At 38.4% G+C, this 21,860-nt stretch overlaps 1 protein-coding gene across 2 annotated transcripts in view; it reads left to right on the forward strand.

Annotated features, from left to right (window-relative positions):
- Positions 1-21,860, forward strand: part of CSMD1 (CUB and Sushi multiple domains 1) — a 2,059,737-nt gene that overhangs the window by 1,900,544 nt on the left and 137,333 nt on the right. For both annotated transcript variants that reach the window (XM_078069893.1, XM_078069894.1), the window contains exons 43-48: positions 2,155-2,332; positions 4,518-4,663; positions 5,389-5,469; positions 6,743-6,856; positions 12,693-12,881; positions 17,241-17,387. In XM_078069893.1, coding sequence (XP_077926019.1) covers positions 2,155-2,332; positions 4,518-4,663; positions 5,389-5,469; positions 6,743-6,856; positions 12,693-12,881; positions 17,241-17,387 — 855 coding nt within the window. The remainder of the gene's footprint in view (positions 1-2,154; positions 2,333-4,517; positions 4,664-5,388; positions 5,470-6,742; positions 6,857-12,692; positions 12,882-17,240; positions 17,388-21,860) is intronic.

Here is a 21,860-nt window from a genome sequence, read left to right on the forward strand (position 1 = left end):
AGTTGACTTTTATACTCAGCATTTGCTTGGTACCTTTCTCATCACTACACAGTAAGATCCAAAGGTCTCTGCGGTTCTCTGCTCTGTCTCCCACTCTAACCCCACATGTCCTGGTCCGTGATAGACTCTCAATAAATAATCCTTGAATAAGTAAATGGTGGACTTGTTATTTGAATATCATATATAAATCATGGCAAGGATTGCCATGCTTACTGTCCTAGAGCTATTAAGTAACATAAAGAACACCAGAAGCCAGCAATGTGTCCTCGAAAGAAAATCACCGTATCATTTCTTTTGCCCTAGAAGAGATGGGTACCATCCTTTTTGTTTGTTTTGTTGTGTTTTTTCACCATTGGGAAGGGTGCTCCTATATATAATGTGGTTATACAATTATAAGATTCAACTTGAAAGGTCAAAATGCACAAGGGAAGTCTTGGGGATTATAGATTATAAGTCAATAGCAAATGAATAACCTCAAGTCCACGTAAGATGTGTCAGCCCACTTGCTTCAATACATTCATTACTAAAATATTTTGTGGTGACTCTCTTACTCATTTTTAATTCATCAATTACTTATTGTCTCTTATTTATTGTGATATGAGCTAGGCATTGGGGATTCGTGAAAGTGGGTTGTGGGTAGAGGTGAAAAGGAACACCGTCCCTGACTTCTAGCCGCTGACCATCTAATAGTGAGAATAGCTGGCAGCCAATTATAGCCATGAGACAGGTGAACAAACGTGGCCATCCAGAGCCAAGCTGCCTCTAAGGGGGAGGTAACATTTGAGTTGAGTTTTGAAGAAACGGATCAGCTCACCCTGGCAGCAGGGTAGGAGAAAAGCCTTTGAACTTTTCAAGCAGAGTGAGTATTTGCGTAAAGTTTGGAGGTGAGAGAAAGTATGACATCTTCCGGGCACACAAGGAACTCAGTGACTGCAGCCTAGATCATGGCCCCATTTTACAGATTATAGTTGCCCCTGTGCTTTGCTTTGCTAGTTTACAAAGCAAAGTTTGGCAGCCTCCAAATCCCATTTATCAATACTCATTCCATAACATTTCTAAAATGTTCTCCACGGCCCCTTCTTCTAATGACTCTATCCAAAACCTGGGCTGGGTTCAATCTATTTTACACTGGAACACTCTCTACCTCCTTTGAAATACATATGCGTCTATATGATCAACACATCAGCGTACCACATACCGCCTCATAGCACGTCATCGCTCACTATTTTGTATTCAGACGTTTGTTTCTCTTGTTTTACAATGTAGTTTGGCCTGTTTTCTCCACCTAAATTCGACACCTTTCATGACAAGTCTTTGAAAGCTCCAGAAGATTCATGCTGGTAGCAGGCACTCAGACCACCTCTATCAGATTTTGGTTGATTAAAAAGCCTACTCGTTTATGACTTTGTTGTATCCTCCCACTCTCCGAGTGTAATAACGCATCCCAGATTATTCTGCTAATATATAGTCTCTTCATTTTTCCATAGATAAGACAAAATAATTGCCATGGCAACAGAGAATACCAGTTCATTAAGTAAAATAAACACAGGCTGAATAGGGATTGTGAGTCTTTGCAGAGTTGAAAGCTGGTGAGACGAGGAAGTGCTTCAAGAAAACACCACATATATAATTTTATCTCATTTCTTCAGGTTTAGATCTGCCAAGAATTGATAATATTTTTGTTTTAGGCAAAAAGACTTGGATGCTACTCTTTTAGGCAGTTTAAATAGGTTTTAGAAATCTCACATAAAACAACAAGAAAATTTCCATGATATATATGCATAATTTCCACATAATCCCTCATATCACAGAGTGCTATGTATTATCATCTTGGTCACATAAGATAACTGAGTGACTGAGTAAGGGCCTTTTTTTTTTTTTTTTTTTAATGGGAATGACTTTATCTTGAAGGATTTTGAGTGTTTGGGGAATGTATTAAATGGAACTTAGATAACTTAGTTTAGAAGTATAATTCTTCTAAGGTTTTAAGACTTTAGGGGAATTACTTTGACAAAGTAGTAACTGAGAAATATTTCACAATTATTTCTCATAAGGAAAATTTTGGCAAAGGGACTTTAGAGACTTAGAAATATTTAACTGTGTCCTTTCCAAAGTTGACTGTATAGGGCGTAATTTTCTTTGCTTCCTTTTCAGCTCCTTGTGGATATAATGTAACATCTCAGAACGGTACGATTTATTCCCCTGGATTTCCAGACGAGTACCCAATTTTGAAGGACTGCATTTGGCTTATCACCGTCCCTCCTGGCCATGGGGTCTACATCAACTTCACCTTACTACAGACGGAAGCTGTGAATGATTACATTGCTGTTTGGTAGGAGACCCTTTCCCTATAGACTAATCTGTGATTGTGCTACACCATTCTGGCAACCACTGACATGGGGCTTTTATGTCAGATTACATATTAAGAAGTGACGTTTTTAGGTAGATATTGGAAAGGAAATTTACCAATGAAATCTAGTGGTATAGAGAATAAATGTCATGTGACATGTTTGAGTTTTGTTACGTGGTAGACAAATTTGGGACTACTCTGAATGTAGATTATCGCAACATAATTGTATTTTACATTTTTAAGTGTGATTTTTCTTTTTTTTCTAAAAGAAAAGTTGGTCAGGAATCTTTGCTGAGGTAAGAATTCGGTGCTTCTGGAAATATTGAAGAGATAGTTACACACAGCCCTCCTGCCATCCTTTGTAAACATGGCAGGACTGCCCTTCCATATGTTGTGTAGGAAGTAATACTGAGCCAGCAATCAGGGCTGGGGATTTGGGTTCTGGTTCTCTTTCCAATGAGTCATGTGGCCTTGGGTAAGTTGCTTATGTGATCCTTGGCTACATTTTCATGTCTATGGGAATGACTATCCTACCTTTGCTTTTGGAAGAGGTTATAGGGGACACAGAGATTGACAAGTCCTCTGTGATACTATGTTGGGAGAAGGAGGGAGGACCGATGGGGTGTGAGGAGGTGAGCTTAACCCAGGCTTGAAGATCAGGATGTGCGGCTAGCATAAATTGCCACGAAAACTATGGACTAATGGCAGGTAACCATGTGGTATGCATGTGCGTGTATACTGGGAAGTTGGTGTAGAAAGTTGGTGTAAAGGTTAAGGGTCATTCTGGATACTGGAAAGCCTGCAAAGCAAGGGGACAGGGTGAGTTCAGGGTATTGGAAGATGTCAGGAATGGGTCTTATGGGAGTCCAGGTGAGCGGGACAGAGAATACAGGAGCTTATAAATCGTGTGAAAGATCCCAGGCTTAGTTCTAAGAGCAATGAGGATTCACTAGGGTTTTAGGGAAGGGAATCACCTTAGCTGAAGAATTCCCAGTCTCGTTTTTGTGGGAAATGTATCAAGTGAGGGCAAGAAAGGAGGCTGGATTTTGAGGCTGTAGAAATAACTCTTGCAGGGAGGAGATAATGGCCGAACCAATGGCTGAGGGAATGAGGAAGAATGGGGAACTTGAGAAATATTAAATTGATCCTGAAGCTGCTCTTTCAAAAGCAAGGCAAAACAAAAACCACAATGTTGTACTGTCAGCCATTTCACCTGGATTAATGTATAGATTTAGCAGGTAGAAGCAAAAGCTCTTCATAATTAACAAAGTAGTCTATTGTCAGAACACTAACGAAAAGAGAGACCATAAAGTCTTGTCAACTTTGTGACATTAAACATCTTGATATTTCTAAACGCAGTGTTCACAAGAGGGTAGTATTTTATTCAGTTTGTTAAAAACACAAAAATTCAACTGAGAAAATTTGAAGATCTTTCTGGCTTTATTTAGTGGTTCATGAATCAGGTAACATTCCATCTGGCCAGTAGAGAGACACTCTGAGGAGTTCGACGTGCACAATGGAAGGTTTTTATAGGAAGCAGGGTGGGGCAAGATGTTATTAGCAGGAGAGAGGATTGGTTCAGGCAAGGTCACCTTCCCGGAGGGGGGAGGGCAGGTGGTGTCATTATGCATATTACCTCATGTTGGGCGGGGCAGCTCAGCAGGAGACCATCCATGTGACCTCACTGATGCTGAAAATTTCTGAACGAGTGGCTGAAACTTTCCCTCCAAGAGTGGTTGAAAGTGCAGCTAAGTCTTGCTTTGCTATCCTGGGGCCAGGACTCAACCTTTGCACTGTCGTTTCCTTTTAATAAATTCTTAAAAACCTTTTACTTCAGTAGCAAGATCTCCATAAATTCCACCCATAATTAAAGAGACACCATTGAATTTAGACTTTCAAACATGGACGTATGAAAGGCAGCTGATCCATGGTGAACAGTCACTAGAGTCAGGATGAATGGGTCTCTGTGATGGCTATGAAAAGGTCCGCAGTGGGGCGAGTAGAAGTCAGCCCCGCGTCTCCAGGTGTGAGCACCAGCTTGGTCCCCTGGAGCCCGGCCTCGGACCGCGCTGCTCGGGCCAGGATAGAAGCCACGTGTCGGAAGAAAATGATTGTTAGTTTCAGCTGTAATTAGGAACTTTCTCCTCAAACTTCTCTCTTTTTCTAGGGATGGGCCTGATCAGAATTCACCTCAGCTGGGAGTTTTCAGTGGCAACACAGCCCTGGAAACAGCATACAGCTCCACCAACCAAGTCCTGCTCAAGTTCCACAGCGACTTTTCAAATGGAGGCTTCTTTGTTCTCAACTTTCACGGTCAGTGCATTCTCACCTTGTTGATTAAGGCGGAGAATTCCTTTTGGTTCTCCTGGTAGTGCTGACATACGCCTCCTGCCCAGCGAGAGCCTTCTGGGACTTCCTTGCGTTGGATGGCAGGGGCTCCTGTGAGGCTCCTCTTTTGCTAATGGCATTTGATGGTGCTGTGTGGCATGCTTGCGCTCATTCCAGGACAAGTTTATTGCAAATGAAACTCCAATATGGAGGCCCTGGAAATAAATTTAGTACCTTTCCCAGATTTCCTGTGTCTGTCTTCAGAGGAGCCAACATAGCAAATGCCATGGAATTATTGATTTTGAAAATCAATAATTTGGAGAAAAGTGCATCAGTCCCTTCTATCTCCTGAAGACTGCACCCGTGGAAGTCCTCAGCATGGGGTGCAGAGAGGGACCTCAGCAAACGTAAATATGGACCTGGCACCAGGCCACGGGTGAACATTTCTCTTCCAGCATCCCCAAACTATGTCAAGTGGTTTAATTTAAATGTCATAATTTTGAAGACTGTACCCTTTTTCCCTTCAACTTTATATATTCTTCGGCATGAAATAATCCTGTAAGCTTGAAAATTTTATAAAACAATGATTTACAAATAGAGACATTGCAGTATACCTAAGCATTAAAACAACAGAAGCAGAATGTTTTTTGTAATAATTTTGTTTATTCAGCAAATGTAATTGCAGTTTTTTTTTTCCATAAACCCTTTAGCATTTCAGCTGAAGAAATGCCAACCTCCCCCCGCAGTTCCACAGGCAGAAATGCTTATGGAGGATGAGGATTTTGAAATAGGTAATGTGTTCTTTGTTACAATACCATTAGCTCAACCCAACTTTTTTAACACCCACCCCTCACTGCAGTAGTTACTCACATGAGTAAATAAGTATTTTTCAGAATATTCTAAAGCGTTGCTAGGGCGTTCGTATATTGAACAAATAGGTTTTTCTTCCTCCATCTCCATTATGTTTGTTTTTTGCCATTTGAACTTTGCTTCTGTCATTTTAAGCACATCGTCACCTCACCCACCCCTGCCCCCCTCCCACAAGCATTTTTTAGCTTGTATTTTTCTTTTAAATAAAGGTTTTCAGGGACAGACTTAAATGGATATTTGTGTTTATTTTATTTTTTTAAAAGATTTTATTTATTTATTTGACAGAGACAGAGAGAGAGAGGGAACACAAGCAGGGGGAGTGGGAGAGAGAGAAACAGGCTTCCCACTGAGCAGGGAGCCCGATGCGGGGCTCGATCCCAGGACCCTGAGATCATGACCCGAGCCAAAGGCAGTCACTTAACGACTGAGCCACCCAGGCGCCCCGATATTTGTGTTTAGTTAGAAAAGCATGTTCATGCACTAGAAGGACTTAATCATTTGTAGCTAAGATAATGATGAGTAAAACTTTGACCTTTCATTGAAACTGGGATGTAATTGGTGAGTATATGTAATGATAATATTTAGAAATTCTGCTTTATCATTCTATATTAATGGGGAGTTTCATTAAATAATCATCAGGCCACTAGCCATGGCATATGTTTGTGGTATAATTACTATGACCCGGGATTTCTCTGTCTCGGCTACAAATACAGCGTTCTGTTCTCACCCCATGTTTCAGACCACTGGTCAAACCACATGACCCAATTTCTGCTCTACTCATAATGGCTCTGTTAATGGGAACATTGTGCTAATTAGGCCAAGGTCACAGGTTAGCCCTCTCTGGATGCATTAAAGCCATTCTATGCTACATCCTTAAATCCCAAGCAATCCCAATTTGCCTTCTTTTTTGGAATTGTAATCCTGGGGGAAGGGGCGGGACCATAGACACATCAGTCTATGAAAAAACCTGCCACATAATCTGTGCTGGTATCAGTGAAGACAGCATTTTTATAAGTCAAGAAGTGAAAATAGTCCCCTTTGATTAAACAAACTAAAATTGAACACCGACGTGGGTTCAGAAGTGGTTTACTCACTGACTTCATTTGGTAGGTGGTCATCTCTAAGTTCCGTACGTTCACACACTCTGTGGGTCATGGGAACATCATCCCAGGTGTGCTGTGTTGGCTCTTTCAGGGGATTTTGTGAAGTACCAGTGCCATCCGGGGTACACGCTGTCTGGGATGGACACACTGACCTGCAAGCTCAGTGCCCAGCTGCAGTTTGAAGGTTCTCTCCCAACGTGTGAAGGTATGCACAGCTTGGTCCTACACACATGCTTGTTCATCATGGAAAATTGTATGACTCGTGTTGGTCTATGTGTTTCTTGTATAGCTCTGAATTGAATCTGTGCAATTAAGTTTACCTGCTAACAGAAATACCTAATAACCTTTCTTCTTTACTTATCTCTACAGTACAAATCAAAAGCATATCAAATAAGAGGTCTTTTTTTCTTTTTTCCCAAAACTTTACCAGGAAATTTTTAAACATATGTCTAAGTTGAAATAATTTAGAAATAACCATCTGAATACCTACCACCTAGGTTCCACCATTAGTCCATCCATCCATTAATCTGTTACTTTTGATGCATTTCAAGGAAAATTACAGGCATCACTACACTTCCCTCTAAATACATTAGTATGCATAAAATTATCTAGTGTTTACTATTTTTTCTGTAAAATTTATCATTGAAATGCACATATTTCATATATTCACATGTCTTTAAAATACATAGAGCATATGCAATAACAGAAAATATACAATAGCACAAGATTTGATATTGAATCTATTGATTCAACTGATTGGAGTAAAATTAGATCACTTTAAAAATATTTGAAAGTCTCCACTCTCAAGTAGTATTGGGAGAAAAAAAAACTGGAAAACATATAAATAAGCTAAAATGGCTCAATATAAGACAGAAGTGTCATGGTTTGGTGAATCAAAGTTTTCCAAATTAGAATAGTTTTGATTTTGTGACTTCAAAATCACAATAAACATTCAATTCATTTAAAGAATGGGACCACCCTCTTTTCACCCCCTTTCAAGGAATTTGAATATTATCATTCATCAGGGATCATGAAGCACATAAAAGTTCCCAAAATTTAGGAAGAGAAGACCCAGTGACTTAGTCTAGACTCCCAAGTGACCGCAGGTAAATCATTAATCCCCTGGGCATCGAGTGTAAGGAGGGTGGTTGATCTACCTTATTTAGGGGACTTTTGTAAAGATGCAGAGAATATTAAATGAATTATTCTAAGTGTTTTATAATGTTGATTATCTGCCCTATTAAGAGGCAACTTCCTTTGTATTGCACTAGTATTGACTTTGTAAGTGTTCCCACCCTTGAATCGATTAGTTTAGAATGTGTGCTCACTTCCTGCATTCTCATTATGAATGAAGCAGAATCCTAGTCACCCGGGGAGAAGGAGACAATTTCCAACATCTGAAGAAAATCTGGAATGCAGTAGTCTTAAATAACCGTGATAACTCAGACTAATTCTAAGAAACATTACTTTCAAATTGTAGCTCTGGGAGCGCAGATGGGTGTGGGCAAAGACCACCCTCTCAGTATACCCTGTTTGGTCCGCTGGCTGTGTTAACTGCTCAGAGGACCCACACATTTCTGGAAGTCATTGACACTCTGCCTCACACCTGCCTCACTCAAAGCTGGGGTACTGCACGGGGTGCTAAGTCAAGAGACTGAGTCATTCCTTTTTGGAAAAATCAGTGTGTCTGTACCATGTTACATCAGCAACAACCATCTACAGTGGATTTTTTCCCTCAAGGTGCAAGGGGATATAAAATGTTCATCTTTTTCCATTTGACATAAAAATTACCCGAGGTAAAACTTCACATTTTTAGGGCACATCTTAATTCCAACAGAGACTTAAATTTCTCAGCATAGATGATTTCAGGCAAGGGTGGTCTTAGCTGAATAGTGAAGAAAGGCATACATATTTATTAAATATGCTACTTCAAAAAGAGGGAAAATTACTTTATTATGTTGGCTATCCCCAAGATTAACCTTGTTTTTATTTAAATGAAATTAATTCATGACAGTCCGGGAACAGAGTAAATCAGCACAACATGAGCATCATTCTCTAAATTACTTGGCTCTCACACAGGGTTGCAGGGAGGATTCTGCTAACAAGACACATTCTCTCCACTCAGACCAGGGTTCCCATGTCCTCCTGAACTCCCAGCAGTTACTACACAGGACAACATAGTTCTCTCCTGTTTCCATTCAGGAGTGAATATGTTTAAGTCAAACAGAGTCGTCTTAGCTGCCATTCCCTAAATACATTCTTTAAGAAAAGGAACTAGGGGCTCAGATGTCTTTTATCAAATAATCATTTAATGATAATCTTTCTTCCAGTACTTTCTATTATTTGGTTGGGCTCAAGGGGAGGGAGTGGGCAATCCCCTGATAAATTACTGGTGGAAAATTATGTGAGTTATGAGTCCTACTAAGTTCTGCTTTGAAAATTGTCACCATTTTTAGGGTGATTGATTGTTCCTTGGGAACAATGAGAGCAAATTGTTCCTTAAAAGTTAGCATCCTATGCCGATATACCTCGTTGGATGCTCATCTTAATTTAGAAAACACTGAATGAGGGTCTGGAATGTCTTCCAACACCACCAAGCCATTCTCCCCTTCTCTCCGAACCCGGGCTGAGTGCCCTGCCGTTGAAATCAATTCTGACACTCTCTACCTGGAGACAGTGTCCGACCCCACAGGTTAAGGGCTCAGTCCTAAAAGACTGCTCCCATTTCGGAGGCCACTCACAAAGCCAGTTGTCACTTGTGCTTCTGACTAACCTAGATCAGGAGCACTCATGATCCCCTCTTTGGATTTTATCCTATGCTAGAAGAGCTCACGTAACGTAGGGAAGCATTTACTTACATTTAACATTGTAAATATAGTATTGTAAAGAATTCTAATCTGTACCATTTATTATATAAGGGGTACAGATGAACAGTCAGATGAAGAGGTACAGGGTACAGGGTCTGGAAGGGGTCTCAGCACAGGAGCTTCTGGGCCCTGGAATTGGAGTGTAAGAATTTTTATACAGCTAATCAATCAATTTCTTAAGAAAAATAAGAAACATACATTTTCAGTGAACACCAAAGACAACCAGTGCCCTTCAAATAATGAGCACTTCTTGGAAAGCTCAAGCATTACCGTAACACACACCTCAAGAGCTCCAGGGGACAGTTTTCCCATCTGTTTTTAGAGTTCTCTTTTCACAATTCTCTGGGACCTATAGGTGCTTTTAAGAATTAGTTTTAATTATTTATAAATCCCAGTGTTTGACTGCATTACTTTTGCTGAAGCCCTGCAAGATGCATTAAATAATATGCTTTGGTTTTAAGCCTCACATTTCATTTTTCTTCAAAAATAAGCTAAAGGAATAGCTTTGTGCGGAGGTGTGGTGACTCAAAACTCAGGTGAATGTCTCAGAGAGGCACGTCCCTTCAGAGGTGTCTTTGATGGGAACCTCAAACAGATGCTTCCCATAGCGGGAGGTATCCAGTGTCCCCTGCAGAGACACAAGCTGTGTTTAAAGTGTGAGTGCTGATAGAGAAATGAACAGCCCAGCTCTGGAAGAGCCTGCTGTCTCTGAAACCTTCCCACTGAGGGTGGGTGTTGCTCCTAGCAACAGTTTATGGAAAGGGACTGGAAGGAATAGGCACATAAGAACGAGCAAGAGACACAAATGAATCAAAAACACATTAGCTCCCAGGGAGACATACTCAAGTGCATTTTAAAACAATATGTACCTCTGGAAAAAAAATATTACGTGTTTGTTGTAAGAAAAAGGAAACAAATAATTTCACTTATATTTTCATTGCATCTTCTCTAAGCAACAGAGGCAGCATTTTGAGGAAAATGGAGGGAACAAAAATAGCCATGCTTGAGATTTTGCTTCTGATTCATCACCACTCACACCTTTCCAACCCTGGCATGTGCTCCAGCACTGCGGGTGGATTTCAGCAACTTAGCGGACAGTTTCCTGTCTCTAGATGATCTGAACTTCCAGTGTTGCTTAATAACGATAGTGGCCGTGATGAAATCAGAAGGAGGAGATTTGGGCTAAACATTTCTCAAGTGTAATAGCACAGAATGAAATGTGCTGGGGCAGCAGCATCTTGAGTCAGGAGGAGGCAGGCAGGTGGTCAGTGCATGGCAGGTGTTGAAACACCTGCTGCCCGTATAGTGCTTCCGACTGAAGGAAAGTGTTTGCGTATATTTATCTAATCATGACCCTGACAAGTAGCTTTATTGCCCTCTGGTTACATCAGAGCAGAGAAATGCTCTGGCTCTCACTGTGAAGTCAAGGCAGGTCCGTGGACATTCTAAAACCCCAGGCCCTGCACATATGCATCCAGATAGAAAGGCTAATTTTCTTTTATTGTGTTCTCTTAAAAAAATGCCAATATGTTCATTTTTGAAAGGGCATAATATATTTCATGGAGTGATCTTACCACCCATCACAGAAGAAATTACTTTCTAAAACAAATTGCTTTAGTCTGAGTGTTTTGGTTTGAATTATTTTTTTATATAACTTACCATTAATTAACATTGTAAATATTCTTAAAAATCTACCTAAAATACTTCTTTATGAAAAGGGTTCTATGAAATGTTTCCTCATTGGTAATCTAATGCCTAAACATTTTCTAAATTTTAAGGTACATCTGAATAAGAGCACTAAGGTAAATGAAAGAAAAAAAAAAGGAAAATTGCCTTTTAATAGATAGTTACTTGAATCAAAACTTTTGTATATTATATAAACTTTGCCTATCTGGGAAATTATTTCAAAATGTATGTATTAATAATATAAATTTAATTAATTAAAAGTAGGCAATTCAACAAGTAAGACACATTTCCTTTAACGAAAGTCCTTTTCCATGAAGGAAAAGCTGATCATTTAACTTTAAAATTTAAAAATAGTTTTGCTATATCTCTGTTAAATTTTGAATCATTATCAATAGATGATACATTTTTTTCTTAATAGTTGTATAAATAAATTATTCCTGAAAGATAATTAAATTATTCAATGAAATAAATTACTAATTAGGAGACTGGTGGTTTTCTTTTGCATGTTCATACCTATGCAGATCAGTTTTATTTTGATTACCTTAGAAGTAGTTGAATAAAGAAAAAAAGGAAAGCAGGAGGGAAAAAAGTATGTCAGTGTGTCCACACTATCTTAATGATTCATTATGATAAATTCATCCTTTAGAAATCACTACTCTTACTTGACATTATAAGAATGCAGAGGTCCAATATGGCTTTCAGCCCAGGTCTCTCTGGCTTATCTCTTATCACAGTCCCAAGTAATCAAATCAAATACTTAAAATTTACTGTCCTAAATATAATTAAAACTATAATCAAAGGCAGAAATAAATGCATTGTTTCTATTACTGTATATAATTGCACAATGTTGTTGTAATATTACATTGAAAAGGTGAGGTCTTGCTTTATAGTTGAGTTGGGAAAACATGGGATCCTAGGATCAAATCTGCAATGTACCTGCCCTAAAATAAGGTGTGAGGGCAATTCAGTCCTAGGAAGTTACTGCAGAGTGAAGGGTACGTGATGGTTTTAACCAGTCTATATCTGTACTTCCCACTTCACTCACAATGGGTAGATCAGCAGGGGCAAGTGCATTGCTTCACCACCTTTTCCAGATGAAGAAGACTTTCAGGTTCCAGGTTTCTTTTCAATTTGGCAGCTTTGTCAGGTTTGGCTACCCTAGAGTTGTGTCAGTGACATAATCTCTTTGACCCTATGTTTCCTTAGCAGTAAATGAAATTAATCAATCTATCTATCTAGTCACCCTAAATACCGACACATATATATGTATGTAATTCTCATTTAAATTATAGGGTGGTAGTAAAATGCGACTCATTATTATTTAGTGCTGTTCTGCTGGGTTTGTACCCTGTATTAAATTTGGTCATAGTTCAGTAGGATTGTTCCCCCTTTACCGCCTTTGGCTTATAAATACAGGGATAGAAACTCTCCTATTGACATCAGGTTCATTTTGTTAAGGAAGACTTTTACCGGTATTTTTCTCATTAGCACAATGCCCCGCAAATGAAGTCCGGACAGAATCTTCTGGCATTATCCTCAGTCCAGGTTACCCAGGCAACTATTTTAACTCCCAGACATGCTCGTGGAGTATTAAAGTGGAACCAAACTATAACATCACCATCTTTGTGGATACATTTCAAAGTGAAAAGCAATTTGATGCACTGGAAGTGTTTGATGGTAAGTTTCTTTACTCTTTTTTTTTTTTTTTTTTTACCTACCAGTGACCTCTACATAGTGTAATAAAAACACCATCATGACATTTTTGTTACACAAGGACTTTCATATATTCTTGAGATAAATTATATCTCCCCCAAACAGAAAATGAATTATTCTTGCACTTGTGTAGTCTCAAGAGTCTGTGCAACATGAACATACTTTTGTTAATGTTTCAACTTTTAAGCAATTAATATGCTAGCGATGCATTCTGAAAATGTCCTAATTAACTTGAACCATTATTTAATTCTTTCATGTGGGGATTTAGAATAGATGACCTCATGCAGCTCTTCCTTTCTCTCTAAGTATTCTATTGATTCAGAAGGTATTTTAGGAAATTTAAGAGAGCTAAAGGTACTTTAATCAATTTAAACAATTATTTTACTAGAACTACATAAAAATAATGGCTCACAGAGATTTCTAGATGATAAATGCTACAGAAGTCTTTAACGTGCAATCTTTTAAAAAATAGTACAATGCACTTACCGAATGTTAGTACTGTTTTCAACTCTAGTCTTATATATTTTTACATATTTCTAACAAACTTATTACTAGAACAATGCCATGCTTAAAAGTAGTATGTAGTTGGGGCGCCTGGGTGGCTCAGTTGGTTAAGCGACTGCCTTCGGCTCAGGTCATGATCCTGGAGTCCCTGGATCGAGTCCCGCATCGGGCTCCCTGCTCAGCAGGGAGCCTGCTTCCCCCTCTGACTCTCCCCCCTCTCATGTGCTCTCTCTCTCTCATTCTCTCTGTCTCAAATAAATAAATAAAATCTTTAAAAAAAAAAAAAAAAAAGTAGTATGTAGTTGAATTGTCAATTTGAAATGTAGATGATGTTAATATTTTTCTTTGTATAGAAGCATTATCATAGCCCAGAAAATTAGACCAAGATACAATTATGGCTGTACATAATAATAAGGCTTTTGCATGTTTTGATGGACTTGTCATTGTGTTCAGTAAAATAACAATCAACTCAGTAAAAAAAAAAATTACTGTAATTGATTCTGGGTGTGTCTCTATGCCTTCTACTTCCTTGATGAATCATAATAGTCAAGTTGTTCATATGGATAGACACCACATGAATCAATTTATGTATTTCCTAAGATGATGAGCTACTAAATTGGAAATTAAACTCACACTTATAGACATAGAAACAGAGGGCTGAGGAGCAACATTTTCATTTTCAGAAAGCAGGCATGGACTGCTAAAGACTTTTTCTGTAGTCTTTAGGATGAAAAGAAGTAATTTATTAGCCAAGTACAAAAATGGTATTCTTATGTCAATGAGGAACCAGTTAAACTCGATTCTGAGGTCAATTAGATGACATACAAAACTAAAGTAGGTGAGCAGCCCACTTCTGGGGCTATGTGTGTGTGTGTGTGTGTGTGTGTGTGTGTGTGTGTGTGTGTGCATACATATTCCTATACACACTGTATGTAATTAAATGTATTTACATAATTGCTGTAAATGTGTTCCTGTTCCCTTGGTTCACCTTAGTCAGATTGGAATTTAGCTGACAGTGTTTCTCCCGCTTCCAATTACAGAGCAGAGTCATTACCAGTATTTATTCCTAAGTGCTTACAGTTTGATCTCCCAAAAATATGGGTGGATCATACCCATTATCTACTACAAAGTAGGTAATAGAGATAATATCAAAGCACTTGCTGTTAAAATTACCAGAGATCCATGGTTAGCTTTGTTCTAGCCTCAAAGATTTGTCTATAAAATGAAAGGGCACAGTTTTACATGAATATTTTATTAAGTCTTAGCATTTTTGTTGCATGAAGTGTCATGTTTATCGCACCTCTCTCTCTGTCTTCTGTAAAATAGTGGTTCTTTTGTAGCTCATGAGTTGCCAAAAAAATGTTGAAAATATTGATTTTAAACTTTATTATCCCAGGAGTATATTCCTGTCTGCAGCTCTAGTAGTGAATATTCCTCGATTAAAAAAAAAATAAGTAAACAAAAGAATTGAATCATTATAGACCTCAATTGAGAAAGGTGTCAACATAAAGATTGTGGTGTTCACTTGTAAAATACTTCATGGTTTCCGTGTTGGTGTAGAAATGGCTACTCTCTGTTATGGCTCTCTAAGTCTTCTACACGTGCTGTTTTGGATGTGTATTTTTAAAGAAAAGTCCTTGAGGAAGCTTGTTACATGTTAGGCAAAAAGAACAGATAGAAAGTGATGAAGAATTAGTTGCTGGATTAAGAATACCTGAAGCTTTACTCTGGAGTTCTGTCATGAAAAGTGACATTTTAAAACTTCATAAGTGCAGGTTAATTTCCCTATAGTATTTTATTTTAGAATATATATCATCTCTTTAGACAACAACAAGAAAACGCACACCCAAAACACTTAGTCTTCTTTAATTATAAAATACGGTCATCCTTTTATGGGACATCTTCCAGGAAACTGAGAAGTAGCATTTCATCTGATCCTACTTTGCTCCAGCGAAACTGAACATTGCCTGGATCATCTCTAATGTACTAGTTTTTTTGTATTTGATGACTAGGGCTGCCATCCCAAAGTACCAAGGTGGGGGGCTTCAACAATGGAAATGAATTTCCTCCCAGGCCCGGGGGTGGGAAGTCCGGGTTGCAGGTGTGGGCAGGGCTGGTTTCTCTGAAGTCTCGTCTCTCCTCACATCCTCATGTGGCTGCCCCTCAGTGTGTGTCTGTGTCCTGATCTCTTCTTTGTGCAAGGCTCCAGTCCTACCAGATTAGGGTTCATTCCAGGGTCCTTGCTTAACTTTAATTATCTCTTTAAAGACCTTATCTCCAAATACAGTCACACTCTGAGGTACTGACAGGTATAACTTCATCATATACATTTGTAGTAACACAATTCCATGTTTTTTTGGTTTGTTTTTGTTTCTAAATAGTTTTAACTGCTCTGATTGGGGTTACACAGTAAGTGAAGTTGTGGTTTCTCGGTCACTTTGCATGAGTACAAATCCTACATACAACTCTCAAAGTGAGTCCCATAAGCCGATAAGATGTGCACTGCATCTAGCTGTGAGGACCACATTCTCCCACCCCGTCATGTGCTTCCCTGGAGGGAGCTGCGTGATGTGGAAAAGCCACAAAGATGTCAGACTGTGAGGTGGCGCTGAGTTCACCAGCAGAGTGGTGTTGTGGATGACAGCCAGGAAAGGTGACTGCAGCTTCTGTGTTCAAGAAAGCTGTTCCCCTCAGTAAGGGACATCAAGTCATGGCAACAAGTCATGTCAGTTGATGGCATGCTGCACCTGCTTCTATTAACTGTCTATTCGAGGTTGACTTTGTGTCTTGAGTTTTTAAAATTTTCAAATGTACCAAAAGTTGAAAAAATTTTAAAATACAGATGTGGACTCATTACTTGATGTAATAAATTTTAGGATTTGGTCCAATTTACCTTAGGCTCTGGTTTTTTAAAGAGGCAAGGAGTACCGAGACATTTGGGGGCTCCACCCATATCCAGTACCACGTGACCTCTCCTAGAAGGAAATAGTACTGAAGGGGACGGGGTTTGGTGGGTCCCACTTGTTTTATGGTTCCTTTTCTATCTCTGTCTGTCCATCTGTCTCTATCATGTAACTATGTATCTCTGTCTCTATCATGTCCTATCTATCCATGCACACACACACATAATTTATATATGGCATAATTTTGAACTTTTACACAATTGCTATCATATTTATCTGCAGTTAGATTTCTTCAGTGGTCAACATGCTGTTTTAAGAGTCATCTATGCCAATAAGTGTTTATCTAGTTCATTAATTTAAAATGTGTATAGAATTCCTTTTCATGGCACTTACCATTCTTTTCTAAAATGCCAAAATACTAGTTAGGATCTAGGTTTTGCCGTACCAAAGCAAAACTGGAGCAAACATTTGGCTATATAAATAACATTGGTGCACATGTGCTGAAGTTTATAGAAATATAATGAAACCCTCAGTTGTACTGGATTTATTGAATTGCTCTCCAAAGTGATTATACTAATTTATCCTTCTACCAGTACCACATGAAAGTCTGTATTTCCCCATACTCTTACAATATTGTCCATATTAATGATAATAAAGATTAATTTCATTTATTTCATATTATCTATGTATTATATGTTTATGTGAAATTATTTTGTCTGACTATTGTTTTTTGTTTGTTTTTTAATCAGGGGATATATTTGTTGCTTTATTCATTTGGAACTGTCTACTTTGGAAAGAAATATCTATTGTGCATTTAGACTCCTAAATGTAATAAAAAGCTAAAAGTGGTCTGCATAATGTAGGTGCTAGCTCATATCTGAACTTTTGTTTTGTTTTGTTTTTCTGTTTTATTTAGGTTCTTCTGGTCAGAGTCCTCTGTTAGTGGTCTTAAGTGGGAACCACACTGAACAATCAAATTTTACAAGCCAGAGCAATCAGGTGTATCTCCGCTGGTCCACTGATCATGCAACCAGTAAAAAAGGATTCAAGATTCGATATACAGGTTAGTAAGTGAAGTTTAGATTTAGCATAAAAACGTTTTTAATACAAGTGATCTGCAATAAATAAAAAAAAAAAAAAAAAAAATTGAGGGCGCCTGGGTGGCTCAGTTGGTTAGGCGACTGCCTTCGGCTCAGGTCATGATCCTGGAGTCCCTGGATCGAGTCCCGCATCGGGCTCCCTGCTCGGCGGGGAGTCTGCTTCTCCCTCTGACCCTCCCCCCTCTCATTTGCTGTCTCTCTCATTCTCTCTCTCTCAAATAAATAAATAAAATCTTTTGAAAAAAAGAAATTGAGATAGAGATTTGTAATGTAAACCTAATTTCCAAGGATGAGTAATTAATTCCCATAGAAATAATATGATGGGAAATTACTCTGAGCAAGAGATCTCTAACCTATAGCAGAGAAAAGAAACCATTTGTTGATTAATATTTTAATAATTATTGCTAAAAATCATAAAACTTGGAATTGACTTAGGGAAAACAAAGGCATTCCCTCTAAAAGATAAAGTAATATAATATAAACTAATTTTAGAGTAGGTTTAAATGCTAAGAAAACAATCAGGAAGAGATATTCATTTTGCTATTAATTTTATAAGTGATAATCTCTTACTATTAATAGTGTCTTTTTATTGATTATCTGTATGTCTCTTCATATTTGCAGACTACATATATATATATATATATATACACATATACATATACATACACATGTATAAACGCATACAAAATTAATATGTTACATATATATATTTCCTCATCAACATTTAAATCATTTTGTCTTTTTCCTGTGTATTTTAATTATTCTTTGCCAGTCTTATTTATATTAATTAAGTCAACCAATATATTTATGTACTTTAGATCATGTGTACATTTGTCCAAATGCCCTGACCCACACCTAATGTTTATACTGTTCTACAGAAACAGTAGGCAATTTAAATTCCTCACATACTTTAATTACTAAGAAAAAGAATTTATACTTTTCTCAGTATCTCACCCAACGATACCCCATGGTGATGACTGAGACAGGTTTCCCTAAGGAAGATGCCCACTGGCTACATTTAATTGAGCAGTGGCTTACCAGAGGATTGTGAATTCCTCTGTTGGTGTTTTACTTGGTCAGTGTTGAGGAACATCCTGAAAAGGGAACAGCAAAAAGGCAGAATAGCCTTAAGAATAAGATTTCAGCTCTCTCTGGTTGGTAGACATCATAAAATATTAAAAGGTATCAAGGTTTTGAAAAGGCTCTAGATGTGTAGACGGTGGGCGTGAAATTCAGTCATTCTTTCTTGATAAAGTTTAATAAAATACACCCAGACCATCGTGTCTCTCCCCTTCTCTCAAAGTAGTTATTCAAAATGCTTATTGACAAAGAGCTCACAGTTGAAATTGTTTCCCTTAGACCGAGTTAGGAGAGTATTAGGGCAATGATTGGATTTGTGTTCATCACATTCCTTGTTTTGAAAAATAAATACCGAGACTTTTAGAATTGTTTGAATTTATTTCCAATGTGCAAAAATGGACATTGCAGAGGAAATCATGGTGAACCTAAATGATCTCCTTCTATCTGCAGCAAATTACTTAGTAGCCAGGTGATATGATTTTACCTTGAATCCTGTCTTTCAAAGGACATTTTAATTCATTATAGAACAAGAAGATTTTCTTTGTTAAACTGTGTTGGGAGAGTAGGAAATTGGAGAATTTCAAAGAAGGCTATAAATTTTTGTTTTGTCAGTGATTACCTCTACCTTTTAACAGATTTTCATTTAAAATTCGGTGATTCGGTGACCTCTGCTAGGAGTTCATCACCAGTGGTTTTAGCTCAGTGATTAGATGAACATGTCTCTGATGTATAGCAGTGTGGGTGAGGGAGCTCTAGCCTATCATATGACCACACGGCATATCTTGCTCCTCCTTTTAATATTTCCCCATATATGAAATCCTGGTCATCCGGACATAGGATTGATATAATTGATCAACATAATTTGAAACTGAAAGCAAAAAAGACAAAACAAGTGCTGTCCAAAGGTGGCTCTAGTCAATGCAATAAACTGTGCTAAGTGTATGCAGAGTTAATAATGGTCCTTTGATACTAAAGGAAGCATGTGAGCTTCTGTATTGGGATAGTTAAAGATATAGGTTGGTCAGACATAGATCCAGAAATTCTAGAATCTCTGACTTACCCAGTCTTCTCCCATAGTGGATGTCTCCCTGCTTTTTAGGGCACTACCTGCAGAGTTTGAGGACTGAGCATTGGTCCTCTTATTTCTTACTGTAGCCAGGAATCAAACAGGTGGGGCTGCGTGCTCTAATCTTTCCCTTTTGTTCTCAGGGCTCTATTTCCATATCTCATTCTAGGTGAGTTAGGAAAGAAGAGGTGTCTTGAAAGCCTGGCAATAGAAAAAACATAGTAAATAGGAGAGAAAATGGACAGTGATCAGACTCTCCAGAGTTGGACAATCCTGCACATTATATCCCTTAACAGACTAAACTATGACAAAAATCACGGGTGACATGCAATGAATTATGTGGTCTCTCTGTCCTTCCAGGGCAGTTTCAGACTTAATCTTATCTGTCCCTTTAGAGTAAGATCTACAGTCTGCTCCTTCTTCCTATAAATCATCTTTCTGCTTTGTTTTGTTTTTGCAGTTGGTAGCCAAGGTGCCTGATTATACCCATTCCTTCCCTAAAATACATATTTTCGTTCATTAAAAACGTACAAAATTTGGTCTAGAACAAGTACATAAAAAAAAAAAAAATGGCATAGCCAACGGGGCAGTGAATCAAAAGTTTCTCACAATAGTTAGTGAAATTTAACTTAAGAAAAATCAGTCCATTAAAAAAAAATGAAATGGTATTTCAGAAGATCATCCAGCTGAGAATATTCTCTGAGGATGCTCTCATAGGAGCATGGTTGACAACCAAGGCCAGGCACAGACTTTGCTTCTGGGCAACGCTATGATATGGAAGCTTCAGAAAGTTTCTTCTGAATTTATTTCTAAGGAGAGGTTCAACATTAAGCATGTATATGTGTTCTTTGTCTGTGGAACCCCCATAGGAAGGTAGTACATTTAAACCTCTTCTTTCAAAAGGAAATACACATTTCTAGTCCTTCACAACTTTCTTTATTTTATTGTTTTAATTTATCTGAAGGGAGTTCATAGGATCGTTTGCTGCAGTGAAACTGGTCTTGTAAGAATAAAATGAGTTTCTTTCTCTAAATGTGTAAATAAGATGCAGAGCCTTTAGCCATTGGAATGTTATATTCTGTGTAGGTAAGACTGTTATTTTAATAACTGCCTGTCTTCAATTTTAAAAAGTTCCTACAGAGGCAGTGATTAAAGCTATTGTAAGATTTGTATTGTCCTGGAGTAGTGCATTTTCTTCAGAGATTTTATTCAAATCCCATATGTTAAAAAGAAGCTTCATATCTATATGATTGTGCAATTCACAAGACCCACTTAGCAACAGAGACAAGGAGAAAGTTAATGGCTCTAACTGCAAAATATATTCTTCTATTTTCTCCATTTTTTTTGAAGATTTTATTTATTTATTTGACAGAGAGAGAGAGCACAAGTAGGCAGAGAAGCAGGTAGATGGAGAGGGAGAAGCAGGCTCCCCGCAGAGCAGGGAGCCCGATGCGGGACTCGATCCCAGGACCCTGGGATCATGACCTGAGCCAAAGGCAGCCGCTTAACCGACTGAGCCACCCAGGCGCCCCCTATTTTCTCCATTTTAATGATACTTTTCTTTTTTAGTATTGAGAATTGTTTTGTTTCAAATAAGGTTCCCAGAGCCGCACCTCATCGTTTCTTATTCTGGTGGTCAGTCAGCTTATTTACGTGGGTGAGCCTTAAGGGGATGAGTGAGGGAATTCAGTATGATTCTTCCATGTATTTCCTTATAGTATTTTAATCAGAAAGTCAAGATCTGCCTTCACATCGAGTAATAATTGCACGTAATCCAAACTTCAAAATAAGAGCTGGAACCTTGGCTCCTCTAGGCTTTTGGGATGCTTTTTGGTTTTGTTTGGTTTTGTTTTAGACTTTATTTTTTCAGAGCAGTTTTAGTTTCACAGCAGAATTGAGGAAAAGATACAGAGAGTTCCCATGTACCCCCTGCCCCTTTACAGACACAGCCTCCCCCACTGTCAACATCCCCACCGGATGGTGTGTTTGTTAGAATCGGTGAACCTACGCGGACTCATCGTCATCACCCGCAGTCCGTGGTCTACATAAGGGTGACTCTTCGTGTCGTATATTCTGTGGGTTTGGACACACGTATAATGACATGTATCCATCATCACAGTATCACAGAGAAGTCTCACTGCTCTAAAAATATTCTGTGCTCCACCTGTTCATCCCTCCCTTTGACCCTTGGCAACCACTGATATTTTTAGCATCTGTATAGTGTTGCCTTTTCCAGAATGCCATATAGTTGGAATCATACAGTCAGTAGCCATTTCAGACTGATTTCTTT

Source organism: Halichoerus grypus, chromosome 3 (genome assembly GCF_964656455.1).
Source record: "Halichoerus grypus chromosome 3, mHalGry1.hap1.1, whole genome shotgun sequence".
NCBI lineage: Eukaryota > Metazoa > Chordata > Mammalia > Carnivora > Phocidae > Halichoerus > Halichoerus grypus.